Genomic DNA, 18,745 nt, shown 5'->3' with positions numbered 1-18,745 from the left:
TGGACGACTGCTCAATTTCTGCACATGCGTTTCACACTACCCCCAATCCCTTGTGCTTTAATTTTACACGCTAATCTCTTGTGTGGGGCTTTGTCAAAAGCCTTCGGAAAGTCTAAATAAACCACATCTACTGGCTCCCCCTCATCAACTCCACCAGTTACATCCTCGAAGGATTCCAGTAGATTTGTCAAGTATGATTTCCCTTTCGTAAATCCACACTGACTCTGTCCAATCCTGCCTCTGTTTTTCAAGTGCACTGCTGTAAAATCTTCGATAATGGATTCTAGAATTTTCCCCACTACCGATATCAGGTTGACTAGTCTATTTAAATAATGGGGTTCATTAACCACCCTCCAATCTGTAGGAGCTGCTCCAGAGTCGATAGAATAAAGAACAAAGAACAAAGAAAATTACAGCACAGGAACAGGCCCTTCGGCCCCTCCAAGCCTGCACCGACCATGCTGCCCGACTGAACTAAAACCCCCTACCCTTCCGGGGACCATATCCCTCTATTCCCAGCGCCTGTTCGGGTACATTGAGGGAGAATTTAGCACGGCCAATGCACCCTAACCATCATGTCTTTCAGAATGTGGGGGGAAACCGGAGGAAACCCACGCAGACATGGGGAGAACGTGCAAACTCCACACAGACGGTGACCCAAGCCGGGAATCGAACCCGGGTCCCTGACACTGCGAGGCAGCAGTGCTAACCACTGTGCTACCGTGTTGCCAGTAACTCCACTCCACGTCTCTTAACTGACCCTCTGTAATGGCCAAGCAAGACGTTCAGTCCAAGGGCAATTAGGAATGGGTAACAAGCGTTGGCCCAGCCAGCGACACCCAACACACCACAAAAGGATAAAATTAAAATTCCCTTCTTTATAAAACTGGAGACGTGGTGAGTGGAGTCTATAGTTAGGAGCTGCAGTCACTCAGTAAAGTCAGCCGCTTTAGGCAGTGGCCGGGTTTTGTTTACAGGCTTTGATTCCTGTGACGTTTCTCTTTAAACTTTCTCTCTGAGTCTGAAACAGCAGAGGTTAGAATCCTTGAGGGGGTTTCTCCCCCTGCCGTGGGTCAGACAGTCAGGTTCTTTGTACACCCGGCTGTCGCCAGGACACACAGAAATCTCTCCCCATTTCTTACCTCTGTCAGTCAGAGTTGAACTGGCTTCCACTTCACTGCTCCTCCCTGCTCTCGCTCCGCCTCCCCCCCCCCCGCTCCACTCCTCCTGTCAGTGTTCGAGAGGTAGGTAGCTGGTTGGGAAAAAGCTCGAGTATGGAGTTCGGAGCAGCTGGGTTGGGGCAAATAGGGGCAAGAGAAGGGGACTAAGAATTTTTTTAATTATTCGTTCGTGGGACGTGGGTGTCGCTGGCTGGGCCAGTATTTATTTCCCATCAGGGCGGCACGGTGGCACAGTTGAGGGTGGTGAGTGTCTGGAACGAGCTGCCCGAGGTAGTAGTAGAGGCGGGTACAATTATGTCTTTTAGAAAGGAAAGAACAAAGAAAATTACAGCACAGGAACAGGCCCTTCGGCCCCTCCAAGCCTGCACCGACCATGCTGCCCAACTGAACTAAAACCCCCTACCCTTCCGGGGACCATATCCCTCTATTCCCATCCAATTGGAAGGATGTGGAAGTGTTGGAAAGGGTGCAGAGGAGATTTACCAGGATGTTGCCTGGTACGGTGGGAAGGTCTTATGAGGAAAGGCTGAGGGGCTTGAGGTTGTTTTCGTTAGAGAGAAGAAGGTTAAGAGGTGACTTAATAGAGGCATACAAGATGATCAGAGGGTGGATAGTGAGAGCCTTTTTCCTCGGATGGTGTTGGCTAGCACGAGGGGACATAGCTTTAAATTGAGGGGTGAGAGATATAGGACAGATGTTAGAGGTAGGTTCTTCACTCAGAGAGTAGTAAGGGCGTGGAATGCCCTGCCTGCAGCAGTAGTGGACTCACCAACATTAAGAGCATTCAAATGGTTATTGGATAAACATATGGATGATATTGGAATAGTGTAGATTAGAGGGGCTTTAGATTGGTTCCACTGGTCGGTGCAACATCGAGGGCCGAAGGGCCTGTACTGCGCTGTAATGTTCTATGTTCTATGTTCTAATTTGTGTATTTGTCAAGACGCCCCTTAAAAGTCACTATCGTATCTGCTTCCACTACCTCCCCCGGCAGCGAGTTCCAGGCACCCACCACCCTCTGTGTAAAAACACTTGCCTCGTACATCTCCTTTAAACCTGTGCCCCTCGCACCTTAAACCTGTGCCCCCTATGCATTTAGACAGTTACATGGGTAAGGTGGCTATAGAGGGATATGGGCCAAATGCGGGCAATTAGTCATTTAAAAAAAAGGGCAGCATGGACAAGTTGGGCCATAGTTAGCACTGCGCCAAGGACCCGGGTTCAATTCCCGGCTTGGGTCACTGTCTGTGTGGAGTCTGCACGTTCTCCCCGTGTCTGCGTGGGTTTCCTCCGGGTGCTCCGGTTTCCTCCCACAATCCAAAGATGTGCGGGTTAGGTGGATTGGCCGTGCTAAATTGTCCCTTAGTGTCAGGGGGACTAGCTAGGGTAAATGCATGGGGTTACAGGGATAGGGACTGGGTGGGCTTGTGGTCGATGCAGACTCGATGGGCCGAATGGCCTCCTTCTGCACTGTAGGGATTCTATAATTCACAACTCCAACTCAGGAGGCTGTCCCACCCCAGCACCAGACTCAGGCCACCGTTGCGGGGAATGCACCACATTCAGGGCTGCCAACCTTTTGGGTGTGACGTGGAACCTGGGATCCTGTCCACCTTCTCAGGGGGTGGCGAAAGATCCTACACCCTCTATCTCAAATCCCATTCCCCCCTTGGTGTCCTGGCCGATATCTAGCTCCTTGACCAGTAAGGCTGATGGTGATCACATTGCTGTACGTGGGAGCTTGCTGTGTACAAATTGGCTGCTGTATTTCCCACATTGCAACAGTCACTGTGCTTCAGAATGTCCGCCGGTGGCTGTGAAGTTTCTTTGGTGTGCGAAAGGTGCTATATAAATGCAACTCTTTGTCATTCAGATCTCTGCCGGATACGGACTGTCAGCTCATCCCGATTCCTCATGGATTCCGGCTCTCCGCTGGTGCTGCTTACTGGTATCTCGGTTTCTCTACCTTGTGTGGCCTCTCGGTTATTTTGTTCGCCTTCGATTCATCGCGACACTTGACTCTTCACCATCCCAGTATCCTTGCCATTCTCCCCTCCTCGCCCCCCTCAGAGGTGATCCCCCCCTCCCCTCGCCCTCTTGTACCTCACTCACATAGTTCACCCTTCAGCCACCCACCCGCTTTAGCCGGATACCCAACCGCAAAGCCATTGGAACCAAGCCCCGCACACACACCCTTGCCCAACACCCACCCAATAGGTCTGGAGTAGGAATCCTCCTCACCCAGCTATCGGCAGCACACGTCTCCATGGCAGCCAACTTGCTTTGCTCTCGAAGAGGGAGAGATATTCAAAACCAAGTTCTCGAGAAAGGGGCCTTTGGGATCTGGCTAGGCCGACATCTCTGGATCCAAAGGCTGCCAAGATTCAGGATAAATCTTGAATCCGAGGTCACGTACCAACCGTCTCAAGAACAACTTCTTCCCTGCTGCCATCAGGCTTTGGAATGGACCTTTAAAGCTTTTTCCCAGGGTGGCAGAGTCAATTACTAGGGGGGCACAGGTTTAAGGTGTGAGGGACAAGGTTTAAAGGAGATGTACGAGGCAAGTGTTTTTACACAGAGGGTGGTGGGTGCCTGGAACTCGTTGCCGGGGGAGGTAGTGGGAGCGGATACGGTAGTGACTTTTAAAGGGCGTCTGGACAAATACATGAATAGGATGGGAATGGAGGGGTACGGTCCCCGGAAGGGTAGGGGGTTTTAGTTCAGTCGGGCAGCATGGTCGGTGCAGGCTTGGAGGGCCGAAGGACCTGTTCCTGTGCTGTAATTTTCTTTGTTCTTCGTTCTTTACCTTATATTAAGTTGATCTTTCTCTACACCCTAGCTATGACTGTAACACTACATTCTGCACCCTCTCCTTTCCTTCTCTATGAACGGTATGCTTTGTCTGTTTCTTGTGACAAGAATAAATAAACTTAAAGAATAAAATAAACTGCGCGCAAGAAACAATACTTTTCACTGTATCCCAATACATGAGACAATAATAAATCAAAATCAAATCAAATCTTGGAATTCTAAATCAGCTGAAAAACTCCAAAACAAATCGAAAGGTGTTCCACAGATATGTTTTAATTAAATTTATTTTTAATTTTGGGTGCATGTTTTGGGTCTACTGTTATTTGTTATCTGCTAACTGATCTCCTTTCTCTGTATAAACTTGCTTCGTAGAAAAATCACCCATTTAGTTATTTAGCCTGTCCACCATGATCTGTCAAGGAGGCATTTGCCATTTCGCTGGGATCTGGGGACACTATTGGTCATCACCCCTGTTTCCATGTGTGTGTCATTGTCTGCCCTGCCAATACTAACCCGTACATGTCACAGTTGTGACAGTGAGAGGAACAGGGTTAATTAGAGGCTGACTTCCGACAGCAATGGGAAGAAGCCAACTTCTTTGCAGTGACAGAGGGCGGCACGGTGGCCCAGTGGTTAGCAGCGCTGCCTCACAGCGCCAGGGACCCGGGTTCAATTCCGGCCTTGGGTCACTGTCTGTATGGAGTCTGCACGTTCTCTTTAGTGTCTGTGTGGGTTTCCTCCGGGTGCCCCAGTTTCCTCCCACAAGTCCAAAGATGTGTGGGTTAGGTGGATTGGCCGTGCTAAATTGCCCCTCAGTGTCAGGGGTACAAGCTAGCGTAAATGCATGGGGTTATGGGGATAGAGCCTGGGTGGGACTGTAGTTGGTGCAGACTCGATGGGCTGAATGGCCTCCTTCTGCACTGTAGGGATTCTATGATTCTATCTATAACTTCCTCCTCTTCCTTCCCAGTTTGTGAGCTTTGCTATGAAGCTGGACTTGGGCTTCCAGATGCTTCCTTGCAAGAAGAAGGGTCACTGGAACATTCTGAAACGCCCTGGGCCAAAGGACGCCACTGAGATCCTTCTGATTGTCCAGGTTGAAGAGAAAGATCAATAGTTCTCTCAACACTCCATCTCGGAAATATTCACGCCACCCCCTGTCCTATTCAATGGTGGAACAGTGGTTAACACTGCTGTCTCACAGCGCCAGGGTTCGATTCCCAGCTTGGGTCACTGTCTGTGTGGAGTCTGCACGTTCTCCCCATGTCTGCGTGGGTTTCCTCCGGGTGCTCCGGTTTCCTGAAAGACGTGCTGGTTAGGTTGATTGACCCGAACAGGCGCCCCTCAGCACTGACCCTCTGAGAGTGCGGCACTCCCTCAGTACTGACCTTCTGACAGTGCGGCACTCCCTCAGCACTGACCCTCTGAGAGTGCGGCACTCCCTCAGCACTGACCCTCTGACAGTGCGGCACTCCCTCAGCACTGACCCTCTGAGAGTGCGGCACTCCCTCAGCACTGACCCTCTGACAGTGCGGCACTCCCTCAGCACTGACCCTCTGACAGTGTGGCACTCTCTCAGAACTCACTTGATTTTCCTAACCTGTCCCCCTTGTTGTGGGATCTGAGACTGTTTGAAAGTTACAAACATAGAACATAGAAAAACTACAGCACAAAACAGGCCCTTCGGCCCCACAAGTTGTGCTGAACATATCCCTACCTTTTAGGCCTACCTATAACCCTCCATCCTATTAAGTCCCATGTACTCATCCAGGAGTCTCTTAAAAGACCCTATTGAGTTCGCCTCCACCACCACTGACGGCAGCCGATTCCACTCGTTCACCACCCTCTGTGTGAAAAACATCCCCCTAACCTCTCCCATAGAAACATAGAAAAGTTGTTGACATTTCTCTCACCTATTTCACTCTTATCCTTCCTCCGCTTCCCAGGTTTTGGTCCATTCCGTCAGTATATCAGGAACCCCAGCTGGGCTGCCGTTCAGGTACAGAGGCCAACTCGAGAATTCCATGAACATCCAGCTCTCTGACTGTCCATCACTGTCCGTGCTGGCTCAGAGCCAGAGGTCACACACTCAACGCTGACCACAGAACCTGGGCAGACACTGCAGCGCAATGCTGAGGGAGTGCCGCACTGTCAGAGGGTCAGTGCTGAGGGAGTGCCGCACTGTCAGAGGGTCAGTGCTGAGGGAGTGCCGCACTGTCAGAGGGTCAGTGCTGAGGGAGTGCCGCGCTGTCAGAGGGTCAGTGCTGAGGGAGTGCCGCACTGTCAGAGGGTCAGTGCTGAGGGAGTGCCGCACTGTCAGAGGGTCAGTGCTGAGGGAGTGCCGCACTGTCAGAGGGTCAGTGCTGAGGGAGTGCCGCACTGTCAGAGGGTCAGTGCTGAGGGAGTGCCGCACTGTCAGAGGGTCAGTGCTGAGGGAGTGCCGCGCTGTCAGAGGGTCAGTACTGAGGGAGTGCCGCACTGTCAGAGGGTCAGCGCTGAGGGAGTGCCGCGCTGTCAGAGGGTCAGAGCTGAGGGAGTGCCGCACTGTCAGAGGGTCAGTGCTGAGGGAGTGCCGCACTGTCAGAGGGTCAGTGCTGAGGGAGTGCCGCACTGTCAGAGGGTCAGTGCTGAGGGAGTGCCGCACTGTCAGAGGGTCAGTGCTGAGGGAGTGCCGCACTGTCAGAGGGTCAGTACTGAGGGAGTGCCGCACTGTCAGAGGGTCAGTGCTGAGGGAGTGCCGCACTGTCAGAGGGTCAGTACTGAGGGAGTGCCGCGCTGTCAGAGGGTCAGAGCTGAGGGAGTGCCGCACTGTCAGAGGGTCAGTGCTGAGGGAGTGCCGCACTGTCAGAGGGTCAGTGCTGAGGGAGTGCCGCACTGTCAGAGGGTCAGTGCTGAGGGAGTGCCGCACTGTCAGAGGGTCAGTGCTGAGGGAGTGCCGCACTGTCAGAGGGTCAGTGCTGAGGGAGTGCCGCACTGTCAGAGGGTCAGTACTGAGGGAGTGCCGCACTGTCAGAGGGTCAGTGCTGAGGGAGTGCCGCACTGTCAGAGGGTCAGTACAGAGGGAGTGCCGCACTGTCAGAGGGTCAGTGCTGAGGGAGTGCCGCACTGTCAGAGGGTCAGTGCTGAGGGAGTGCCGCGCTGTCAGAGGGTCAGTGCTGAGGGAGTGCCGCACTGTCAGAGGGTCAGTGCTGAGGGAGTGCCGCACTGTCAGAGGGTCAGTGCTGAGGGAGTGCCGCACTGTCAGAGGGTCAGTAATGAGGGAGTGCCGCACTGTCAGAGGGTCAGTGCTGAGGGAGTGCCGCACTGTCAGAGGGTCAGTGCTGAGGGAGTGCCGCACTGTCAGAGGGTCAGTGCTGAGGGAGTGCCGCACTGTCAGTGGGTCAGTGCTGAGGGAGTGCCGCACTGTCAGAGGGTCAGTGCTGAGGGAGTGCCGCATTGTCAGAGGGTCAGTACTGAGGGAGTGCCGCACTGTCAGAGGGTCAGTGCTGCGGGAGTGCCGCACTGTCAGAGGGTCAGTGTTGAGGGAGTGCCACGCTGTCAGTGGGTCAGTGCTGAGGGAGTGCCGCACTGTCAGAGGGTCAGTGCTGAGTGAGTGCCGCACTGTCAGAGGGTCAGCGCTGAGGGAGTGCCGCACTGTCAGAGGGTCAGTGCTGAGGGAGTGCCGCACTGTCAGAGGGTCAGTGCTGAGGGAGTGCCGCACTGTCAGAGGGTCAGCACTGAGGGAGTGCCGCACTGTCAGAGGGTCAGCGCTGAGGGAGTGCCGCACTGTCAGAGGGTCAGTGCTGAGGGAGTGCCGCACAGTCAGAGGGTCAGTGCTGAGGGAGTGCCGCACTGTCAGAGGGTCAGTGCTGAGGGGGTGCTGCACTGTCAGAGGGTCAGTGCTGAGGGAGTGCCGCACTGTCAGAGGGTCAGTACTGAGGGAGTGCTGCACTGTGTGTGTGATTGTTTTTAATTTTATATTTGATTTGATTTATTGTTGTCACATATATTGGGATACAATGAAAAGTGTTTCTTGCGCGCTATGCAGACAAAGGATATTGTTCAGTGTGCAGTGTGTGTGTATGTGTGTGTCAATGTGTGTAAATGTGAGTGTGTGTGTGTGACTGTGTGTGTGACTGTGTGAGGGTGAGTGTGCGTGAGTGTGTTTGTGTGTGTGTGAGAGTGAGTGTGTGTGTGTGAGTGTGTGTGTGGTGTGGGTGTGTGTCAGTGTGTATGTCAGTGTGTGTGTGAGTATGAGTGTGTGTCAGTGTGTGTGTGTGTGTGTGTGAGTGTGTGTGTGTGTCAGTGTGCGTGTGTGCGTGTGTGGGTGGGTGTCAGTATGTATGTCAGTGTGTGTGTGTGAGTGAGAGTGTGTCAGTGTGTATGTCAGTGTGTGTGTGTCAGTATGTATGTCAGTGTGTGTGTCAGTATGTATGTCAGTGTGAGTGTGTGAGTGAGTGTATGTGTCAGTGTGTGTGTCAGTATGTATGTCAGTGTGTGTGTATGTGTGTCAGTGTGTGTCAGTGTGTGTGTCAGCATGTATGTCAGTGTGTGTGTGAGTGAGTGTGTGTGTCAGTATGTGTGTCAGTATGTGTGTCAGTATGTATGTCAGTGTGTGTGTCAGTGTCTGTGTGTGTCAGTATGTATGTCAGTGTGTGTGTCAGTTTGTGTATCAGTGTGTGTGTCAGTATGTATGTCAGTGTGTGTGTGTCAGTGTCTGTGTCAGTGTCTGTGTGTGTCCGTATGTATGTCAGTGTGTGCGTCAGTATGTATGTCAGTGTGTGTGTGTCAGTGTGTGTGTCAGTGTTTGTGTGTGTCAGCATGTATGTCAGTGTGTGTGTCAGTGTGTGTGTGTCAGTGTGTGTGTGAGTGTGTGTGTGAGTGTGTGTGTGAGTGAGTGTGTGTGTCAGTGTGTGTGTCAGTGTGTGTGTCAGTGTGTGTGTGAGTGTGTGTGTGTCAGTGTGTGAGAGTGAGTGTGTGTGTCAGTGTGTGTGTGTCAATGTGTGTGTCAGTGTGTGTGTCAGTGTGTGTGAGTGAGTGTGTGTGTCAGTGTGTGTGTGAGTGAGTGTGTGTGAGTGAGTGTGTGTGTCAGTGTGTGTGTGTCAGTGTGTGTGTCAGTGTGTGTGTCAATATGTGTGTGTCAGTGTGTGTGTCAGTGTGTGTGTGTCAGTGTGTGTGTCAGTATGTGTGAGTGAGTGTGTGTGAGTGAGTGTGTGTGTCAGTGTGTGTGTCAGTGTGTGTGTGAGTGAGTGTGTGTGTCAGTGTGTGTGTGAGTGAGTGTGTGTGTCAGTGTGTGTGTGAGTGAGTGTGTGTGTCAGTGTGTGTGTGTCAGTGTGTGTGTGTCAGTGTGTGTGTCAGTGTGTGTGAGTGTGTGTGTGAGGGTGTGTGTCAGTGTGTGTCAGTGTGTGCGTGAGTGAGTGTGTGAGTGAGTGTGTGTGTCAGTGTGTGTGTGTGTCAGTGTGTGTGTGTCAGTGTGTGTGTGTCAGTGTGTGTGTCAGTATGTGTGAGTGAGTGTGTGTGAGTGAGTGTGTGTGTCAGTGTGTGTGTGTCAGTGTGTGTGTGAGTGAGTGTGTGTGAGTGTGTGTGTCAGTATGTGTGTGAGTGAGTGTGTGTGTCAGTGTGTGTGTGAGTGAGTGTGTGTGTCAGTGTGTGTGTGTCAGTGTGTGTGTGTCAGTGTGTGTGTCAGTGTGTGTGAGTGTGTGTGTCAGTGTGTGTCAGTGTGTGCGTGAGTGAGTGTGTGAGTGAGTGTGTGTGTCAGTGTGTGTGTGTGTCAGTGTGTGTGTGAGTGAGTGTGTGTGTCAGTGTGTGTGTGAGTGAGTGTGTGTGTCAGTGTGTGTGTGAGTGAGTGTGTGTGTCAGTGTGTGTGTGAGTGAGTGTGTGTGTCAGTGTGTGTGTCAGTGTGTGTGTGAGTGAGTGTGTGTGTCAGTGTGTGTGTCAGTGTGTGTGTCAGTGTGTGTGTGAGTGAGTGTGTGTGTCAGTGTGTGTGTCAGTGTGTGTGTGAGTGAGTGTGTGTGTCAGTGTGTGTGAGATTGATTTTACAGCAGTGTTTTGAATCTTGAGTTTGGTTGGAAGTCCATTCCTCGCGGATGGAGTTTAGTTGTTCAGACGGAGCTGCTGTTTACTCCCCGACTCTCAGCGTCAGGGATTGTTTTGGCTTTTCGGTTTGGGAACTTGAACGAACAGGTTTAATCGATGTTGCTGCTGTCAGGGCAAAATGCAAGAACTCTGTTCAGAGATGATGCCTGGGGCTACAATCCTGCTTCACCCTTTAGATGCCGATGTTAGGGGTGGCACGGTGGCACAGTGGTTAGCACTGCTGCCTCACAGCGCCAGGGACCCCGGTTCGATTCCCGACTTGGGTCACTGTCTGTGCGGAGTCTGCACATTCTCCCCGTGTCTGCGTGGGTTTCCTCCGGGTGCTCCGGTTTCCTCCCACAGTCTCAAAGACGTGCTGGTTAGGTAACGCTCTGGATCAGCGGGAGGGCAACCCGTGACCCCCGGGGGGCCACATGCGGCCTATCTGGGTTCTGAGTGCGGCCCCCACTGGACATTGTGTTGACCGTTGCCCCAGGCGCAGGTTACCACCGTCCGCTGACTCCCGCCCGCGGAATTTTTTCCCTCCCGATTTGACTGAAGTGGCTCCCACATAAAGCAAAGGGGGTGAGTGAAGTGAGGTGGGTGCTGATTGCTCACAGCATCGACTGTGAGAGCCGCGCTCTGTGTCCGAAGCTTCAATATTTCTTTTGTTCTTCCCATTGGAAATTGATCGAATCTATTCGTATATAAATGATTGAGCATTTTCTATAACCCGCTGTGAAATATTCACCGGGTATTAAATGTATTTAATCTTATTCATGATGAGTGAACAAGCCCGATTTCAAACTTGAGGCTCACTGAGATAGAATCCCAACAGTGCAGAAGGAGGTCATTCGGCCCATCGAGTCTGCGCTTACTCTCCAACAGGGTGTCCCAGCCAGGCCCCTTTTCTGTAATCCCATGTATTTACCCCACTAATCTCCCTAAACTACACATCTTTGGAGTGTGGGAGGAAACCGGAGCACCCGGAGGAAACCCACACAGACACGGTGAGAATGTGCAGACATCGCACAGACAGTGACCCAAGCCGGGAATCGAACCCGGGTCCCTGGCGCTGTGAGACAGCAGTCTCCCTGACACTAAGTGGGAAATTTTGCATGGCCAATCCACCTAACCCGCACATCTTTAGACTATGGGAGGAAACCGGTGCCACTCTATGACTCCAGCGTGGGCAATTGGGACTAGCTTAATGGGAAAAACTGGGCAGCATGGACAAGTTGGGTCAAAGGGCCTGTTTCCATGCTGTAAACCTCTATGGTAAAGAATTCCAAAAATTCACAGCCCTCTGAGTGAAGAAAGTTCGGATAACACGGTGGCGCAGTGGTTAGCACTGCTGCCTCACAGCGCCAGAGACCTGGGTTCGATTCCCGGCTTGGGTCACTGTCTGTGTGGAGCCTGCACATTCTCCCCATGTCTGCGTGGGTTTCCTCCGGGTGCTCCGGTTTCCTCCCACAGTCTAAAGATGTGCGGGTTAGGTGGATTGGCCATGCAAAATTTCCCACTTAGTGTCAGGGGGACTAGCTAGGGTAAATGCATCGGGTTATGGGGATGAGCCCTGGGTGGGATTGTGGTCGGTGCAGACTCGATGGGCCGAATGGCCTCTATCTGCACTGTAGGGATTCTATGGTTCCTCATCTCAGTCCCAAATGATCGACCTGTATCCTGAGACTGTGCCCCCGGGTTTTAGATTCCCCGAGCAGTGGAAACAATCTCAGTGTCCACCCTATCAAACCCCTTCAGAATCTTGCAGGCTTCAATGAGATCACCTCTCATTCTTCTAAACTCCAGAGAGAATGGACCCAATTCACTCAGTCCCTCATCACCTGGCAACCCCCTCATCCCAGGAACCAGTCGAGTGAACCTTCGCTGTCCCACCTCCAATACCCTTACTGAGTTTTGGAGACACAATCTGCATTCGCTATTCCAGATGTGATATGGACCTGGAGTAATAATTCGACATGTCGTTAATGATTTTTTTAATGACTCCCCAGGAGCTGAAGGAATTGGGCCTGGGGGAGAACATCCGAGTGGAAACCGTGGAACTGCCCGTTCACTATCACCGCACCCGGGAGCTGGTGACCAGGATGTGGGAAACGCAACATCCGCAGGTTTCTTTCATCTTTCTCCGCTGATTCCGCTGGCACTGACCCACTCGGGTTGCTCTGAGCGACCGGATCCTCTCACAGTTTGTAACTGACGCAGAGTGTGGACAGAGGAAGAAATGCCAGAGATCGCAGTGCCGATAGATACTCATTTGCCCCCTGGCGGGGAGAGTACGCGTGCACACGGGTGTGTGTGTGTGTGTGTGTATCTGTATGTGTGCGTGCAGCTGTGTGAGTGTGTGAGTTTGTGTCAATGTGCATACGTGCATGTATCTGTGTGCGTGTCTGTGTGTGTGTGTCTATGCGCGTGTATGTGTCTCTGTGTGTATGTGTCTGAGTGTGTGCATCTGTGTACATTCATGTGTCTGTGTGAGCGTGTGTGTATGTGTGAGTGTGCATCTATGTGCATGTATGTGTCTGTGTGTGTGTGTGTGTCTGTGTGCGTGTCTGCGTCTGTGTGAGTGTGCATCTGTGTGAGTGTGCGTCTGTGCGAATGTGCGTCTGTGTGTGTGCATCTATGTGTGTGCGTGTGTACATCTGTGTGCGTATATGTGTCTGTGTGTGTGTCTATGTGAGTGTGTGTGTCTGTGTGTGTGTGTGTGTCTGTGTGTGTGTGTCTGTGTGTGTGTGTGTCTGTGTATGTGTCTGTGTGTGTCTGTGTGTGTCTGTGTGCGTGTGTGTGTGTGTCTGTGCGTGTGTGTGTGTCTGTGCGTGTGTGTGTCTGTGCGTGTGTGTCTGTGCGCGTGTGTGTGTCTGTGCGTGTGTGTGTGTGTCTGTGTGCGTGTGTGTGTGCGTGTGTGTGTGTCTGTGCGTGTGTCTGTGTGTCTGTGCGTGTGTGTGTGTCTGTGCGTGTGTGTGTGTCTGTGCGTGTGTGTGTGTGTGTGTGCATGTATGAACCAATTTGCCAACCAATCAGCATTCTCCCCCCAGACAGTGTAAATAGGTGTTTCCTTCGAGATTTGACATTTTTGCGAATTTGCCCTGATGGGTGCACGGGGAAAAGCTTCGACAGCATGCATCTTTTCCAGCAAGACCCGAGTATCTATTTGTGTGGGTGTGTGTTGCGTGTAAGCATGTGTGTTGCGTGTAAGCATGTGTGTGTGAGCACATGTACATGTCTGTGAACACATGGGTGTGGGTATTAACGACCGGTAAGGCTCAGGTGGGCTGCACTGTGATGCTGCCAGAGTGAGACTGTGGGCTCGAAAGGGCAGAGGGCAGAGGGCCGTGAACTCTGTACCCCAGCAAGAGCCAGAGCTATCAGAAGACGCACCACTTGTGCCTCCAACTGATCGAACCCTGTGCTTCCTATCCTGTCCAGCTGGCTGTCCACGTTGGAGTAGCAACAGCATCGAAGGTGATTATTCTGGAACAGTGCGGCAAGAATCACGGATACAAAGATCGCGATGTCAGTGGCTTGTGTCCCACGGGAAACTGCTGTGTCGAAGGAGGTCCCAAGGTGATTGAGTCAGTCATCAACATGCGAGCAATCTGGAAGAGATTATCGGGGACGGAGATTGGAATCATTTATTCTCGGGACGCAGGGAGGTGAATAACAGAACCGCCAACACTCCAGAAACTCATCCCCTTCTTAAAACCGCCCAAATGCAGCAATTCCATCAACTTATAGAAAGACTTATATTATAGAAAGGATATTATTAAACTAGAAAGAGTGCAGAAAAGATTTACTAGGATGCTACCGGGACTTGATGGATTGAGTTATAAGGAGAGGATGGATAGACTGGGATTTTTTTCTCTGGAGCGTAGGAGGCTGAGGGGTGATCTTATAGAGGTCTATAAAATAATGAGGGGCACAGATCAGCTAGATAGTCAATATCTTTTCCCAAAGGTAGGGGAGTCCAAAATTAGAGGGTTTAGGTTTAAGGTGAGAGGGGAGAGATACAAAAGTGTCCAGAGGGGCAATTATTTCACACAGAGGGTGGTGAGTTTCTGGAACAAGCTGCCAGAGGTAGAGGCGGGTACAATTTTGTCTTTTAAAAAGCGTTTAGACAGTTACATGGGTACGATGGGTATAGAGGGATATGGGCCAAACACGGGCAATTGGGACTAGCTTAGTTGTTAAGACATAAAGGGTGGCATGGACAAGTTGGGCCGAAGGGCCTGTTTCCATGCTGTAAACTTCTATGATTCTATGACTAACTTTGTAAATGAGATTTTAGAATGCGAACGATCGCTCTCACCCAACCTCCCAGCACGAACTCTCACTCAACCAGATTCTGACAGCAATCACCATCTCATTCTCTGTCCCACTTTCTCATACACGGCCCTCAGACTCGAGCTGAACTGGGATTCAATGAGATCTCAACACCCTCACCTGCCCTTTACCAAGTTTCCACGTCCCATCACCGTGTGGGGGAATCACAGACCCCCGTCCCGTCACCGTGTGGGGGAATCACAGACCCCTGTCCCGTCACCGTGTGGGGGAATCACAGACCCCCCTGTCCCATCACCGTGTGGGGGAATCAGAGACCCCTGTCCCGTCACCGTGTGGGGGAATCACAGACCCCCGTCCCGTCACCGTGTGGGGGAATCACAGACCCCCGTCCCGTCACCGTGTGGGGGAATCACAGACCCCCGTCCCGTCACCGTGTGGGGGAATCACAGACCCCCGTCCCGTCACCGTGTGGGGGAATCAGAGACCCCCGTCCCGTCACCGTGTGGGGGAATCAGACACTGACCCACGTCAAACTGTTCACCTGACCAACTGACCTGAAAAATATTTTCCTCAGGTATCTCTGCGATTACGCTTATTACCTTTCACTTCACCATGGCGACAGAAAGGCTGCCTTCATTCACATCCCTCAGCTGAAAGACGGGATTACGTCCGGGATTTTTGGAAAGATTCTCCAGCTGATTGTACGGGAAATGCTGGAGCAGCTGGAGACGGAGCTCCATCGAGTGTGAGTGGGCAGTTGTTGTAAAAGCGCTCGGAGGAGGGACGGTGAATCGCCCATGGGGTCACTCCACCCCCATCCTCACCCACAGAGAGGACAAGTCTCGTCTCACTCACCCCTGCTACGCTCACAGGACATCAACACCTTCTCTGGTTCGCCGCCTTTCCTCATACCATCTTGAGACTTGGCTCCAAGTTTGCCCCACATCAATCTTCACCCTCATTCGAAAAATAAACCTTTCCAGAAATCCCTAGTTCCCATCACGGTGGCAAGCACTGCTTCCTCACAGCGCCAGGGACCCTGGTTCAATTCCTGGCTTGGGTCATGTTCTCCCCGTATCTGCGTGGGTTTCCTCCGGGTGTTCCGATTTCCTCCCACAGTCCAAAGATGTGCGGGTTAGGTAGATTGGCTATGCTAAATTCTCCCTCAGTGTACCCGAACAGGCACTGGAGTGTGGCGACAAGGGGATTTTCACAGTAACTTCTTTGCAGTGTTAATGTTAGCTTTACTTGTGACACTAATAAATAAACTTTTAAAATAAGTTTGTTGCAATGTAGGAAATGTGGCAGCCAATGTATGGACAGCAAGATCTCACAAACAGCAAGGTGGTAAGAGGGAGTCGATGACCTAGACTATTAATCCAGAAACTCAGCTGATGTTCTGGGGACCCGGGTTCGAATCCCGCCACGGCAGATGGTGGAATTTGAATTCAATTAAAAATATCTGGAATTAAGAATCTACTGATGACCATGAAACCATTGTCGGAAAAACCAATCTGGTTCACTAATGTCCTTTAGGGAAGGAAATCTGCCATCCTTACCCGGTCTGGCCTACATGTGACTCCAGAGCCACAGCAATGTGGTTGACTCTCAACTGCCCTCGGGCAACTAGGGATGGGCAATAAATGCTGGCCAGCCAGCGACGCCCATGTCCCACGAATGAATTTTTAAAAAATTACTTATTCATTTTAGCAGACTAGGGATTGTAGATTTAAAATGACTGGCAGAAAGATTAGAGGAGAGGTGAAGGAAAATTACTTCACCCAGAGGGTTGTGAGGGTGAGGAATTCGCTGCCTGAAAGGTTAGTAAAGGCAGCAACCCTCAACCCACTAAACATGTGTCTGGATATGTACGCCAAGCACCGTAACCTACAAGGCTACGGACACTGGGTTACGGGGATAGATAGGATTGTTGTCGGTGCAGGCTCATAGAACTCATAAACTCATAGAAACCCTACAGTGCAGAAAGAGGCCATTCAGCCCATCGAGTCTGCACCGATCACAATCCCACCCAGGCCCTACCCCCATATCTACCCACTAATCCCTCTAACCTACGCATCTCAGGACACTAAGGGGCAATTTTAGCATGGCCAATCAACCTAACCTGCACATCTTTGGAGTGTGGGAGGAAACCGGAGCACCCGGAGGAAACCCACGCAGACACGAGGAGAATGTGCAAACTCCACACAGACAGTGACCCGAGCCGGGAATCGAACCCAGGTCCCTGGAGCTGCGAAGCAGCAGTGCTAACCACTGCGCTACCGTGCCGCCTCGATGGGCCGAATAGCCTCCCTCTGCACTGCGGGGATTCTATGATTCTAGGGAACAAATGCTGGAAAAGTGGGACCGAAAGAGAAAATGCTGGAAAATCTCAGCAGGTCTGGCAGCATCTGCAAGGAGAGAGTCCAGATGACCCGTCGTCAAAGCCAGACCTGCCGAGATTCTCCAGCATTTTCTCTCTCGGTTTCAGATTCCAGCATCCGCAGTCATTTGCTTTCATCCAGTACTGGAAAGTGGGGTTAGAGTGTTGAGGGGGTGAGGGGTCATTTCCCAGCCCATGCAGACACGATGGGCCAAATGGCCTCTCTGCGTGCAGTAAACTTTATGATTTTAGAATGGTCAGATAAACCGCCTTGACCTTCTCAGAAATAGAGTCGTGGGAGTGTGAGAGAAAGGGCCTTGGTTTAATCCAGTGATTGGGGCAGCCCAGGCGAGTGAGTGGCCCTCCTTCGTCTGAGTAGGCCACAGGATTGAAATCGGGCTTGTTCACTCACCATGAATAAGGCTAAGTACATGTCATACCCGCCGAATATTTCATAATGTGTTATAGAAAATACTTTATCGTTTATATATTAATAAAACTATCAACTTCAAATGGTAAGAACAAAAGAAATATTGACACTTTGGACACAGAGGGAGCGCACGGCTCTCAGAGTCAGTGCTGTGAGCAATCAGCACCCACCCCACTTCACTCACCCCTTGCTTTACGAGAGTCACTTCAGTCACACTGGTAGGAAAAAAAAACTACACGGACAGGAATCAGTGGAATGTGGTAATCCTACGCCTGGGGCAACGGTCAACATAATGTCTCGTGGGGGCCACACTCAGAACCCAGATGGGCCAGGAGTTAGCCCACCAAAGAACAGTACAGCACAGGAAACAGGCCCTTCGGCCCTCCAAGCTTGTGCCGCTCCTTGGTCCAACTAGACCAATCGTTTGTATCCCTCCATTCCCAGGCTGCTCATGTGACTAGCCAGGTAAGTCTTAAACGATGTCAGCGTGCCTGCCTCCACCACCCTACTTGGCAGCGCATTCCAGGCCCCCACCACCCTCTGTGTAAAAAACATCCCTCTAATATCTGAGTTATACTTCGCCCCTCTCACCTTGAGCCCGTGACCCCTCGTGAACGTCACTTCTGATCTGGGAAAAAGCTTCCCACCGTTCACCCCATCTATCCCCTTCATAATCTTGTACACCTCTATTAGATCTCCCCTCATTCTCCGTCTTTCCAGGGAGAACAACCCCAGTTTACCCAATCTCTCCTCATAGCTAAGACCCTCCATTACAGGCAACATCCTGGTAAACCTTCTCTGCACTCTCTCTAACGCCTCCACTTCCGTAGTGCGGCGACCAGAACTGGACGCAGTACTCCAAATGTGGCCTAACCAGCGTTCTATAGTGATCCAATCATTGGACCAGTGATCCAATGTCTCCTCTGAGGAGGTGACCCCTCCCACAGCCCCCCCCGCCCATACTGCAATGTACTGGGTACATCAATGGATTAAATAGTTAAGTCTCTGGAGTGGGCGTCAAAGGCCTAAACCGGGATGTTGGATTTATGTCACATTATCAGTAACCCCCACAGCTTGCCTCCTGGGCTTGTAGAATCTCACTAGCTGTTCTGTCTGGAGACAATACACATCTCTTTAACCTGTGTTGAATGCTCCCTCCACCCACATTGTCTGTACCTTTAAGACCTGGCTGGTTGTAGAGATTCGCATTCTAATTAGTATTCTGTAACTTGATTTCTGTGTCTGTGCACTGTTTGAGAGCAGATATCCACTCCATCTGACAAAGGAGCAGTGCTCCGAAAGCTTATGGTATTTGCTACCAAATAAACCTGTTGGACTTTAACCTGGTGTTGTGAGATTTCTTACTAGTGAGCGTCAAACCCAGCTCTCCCTGATCTTTTTTTATTCATTCGTGGGACATGGGCACCAGCGACGGGGACCCCCTACACTTCTGGGGACCATATCCTTCTATTCCCATCTCATTCATGTACTTGTCAAGACGCCCCTTAAAAGTCACTACCGTATCCGCTTCCACTACCTCCCCCGGCAACGAGCTCCAGGCACCCACCACTATCTGTGTAAAAAATCTGC

At 51.4% G+C, this 18,745-nt stretch overlaps 2 protein-coding genes across 11 annotated transcripts in view; one reads left to right on the top strand and one right to left on the bottom strand.

The window, feature by feature from the left end:
- Positions 1-1,201, bottom strand: part of LOC144489417 (protein FAM169B-like) — a 32,504-nt gene extending 31,303 nt beyond the window's left edge. For 5 of the 6 annotated variants that reach the window (XR_013496968.1, XR_013496969.1, XM_078207254.1 and 2 more), the window contains exon 1: positions 1,143-1,201. The gene's annotated coding sequence lies outside the window, so the exon portion shown is untranslated. The remainder of the gene's footprint in view (positions 1-1,142) is intronic. The other variant, XM_078207255.1, reaches the window with a different exon arrangement.
- Positions 1,016-18,497, top strand: pgpep1l (pyroglutamyl-peptidase I like). Of its 5 annotated transcripts, none has more exons than XM_078207262.1 (6): positions 1,016-1,035; positions 3,055-3,129; positions 5,939-5,991; positions 12,059-12,175; positions 13,491-13,717; positions 14,920-18,497. In XM_078207262.1, exons 2-6 carry the CDS (start codon positions 3,096-3,098, stop codon positions 15,092-15,094), a joined length of 606 nt encoding a protein of 201 aa, XP_078063388.1. In that variant the 5' UTR covers positions 1,016-1,035; positions 3,055-3,095; the 3' UTR covers positions 15,095-18,497. The 5 variants fall into 5 exon arrangements, with proteins under 5 accessions (XP_078063388.1, XP_078063387.1, XP_078063389.1 ...); XM_078207261.1 differs by lacking the exon at positions 1,016-1,035 and adding an exon at positions 1,124-1,146; XM_078207263.1 differs by lacking the exon at positions 1,016-1,035 and adding an exon at positions 1,133-1,244 and having other exon boundaries at positions 13,491-13,628.
- Positions 18,498-18,745: the final 248 nt, after the last annotated feature.

The sequence above is a fragment of the Mustelus asterias genome, unplaced genomic scaffold (assembly GCF_964213995.1).
Source record: "Mustelus asterias unplaced genomic scaffold, sMusAst1.hap1.1 HAP1_SCAFFOLD_2162, whole genome shotgun sequence".
Lineage (NCBI taxonomy): Eukaryota > Metazoa > Chordata > Chondrichthyes > Carcharhiniformes > Triakidae > Mustelus > Mustelus asterias.
Note: the sequence above shows the minus strand (reverse complement) of the source record. Positions and strands in the feature narration are given on the sequence as shown.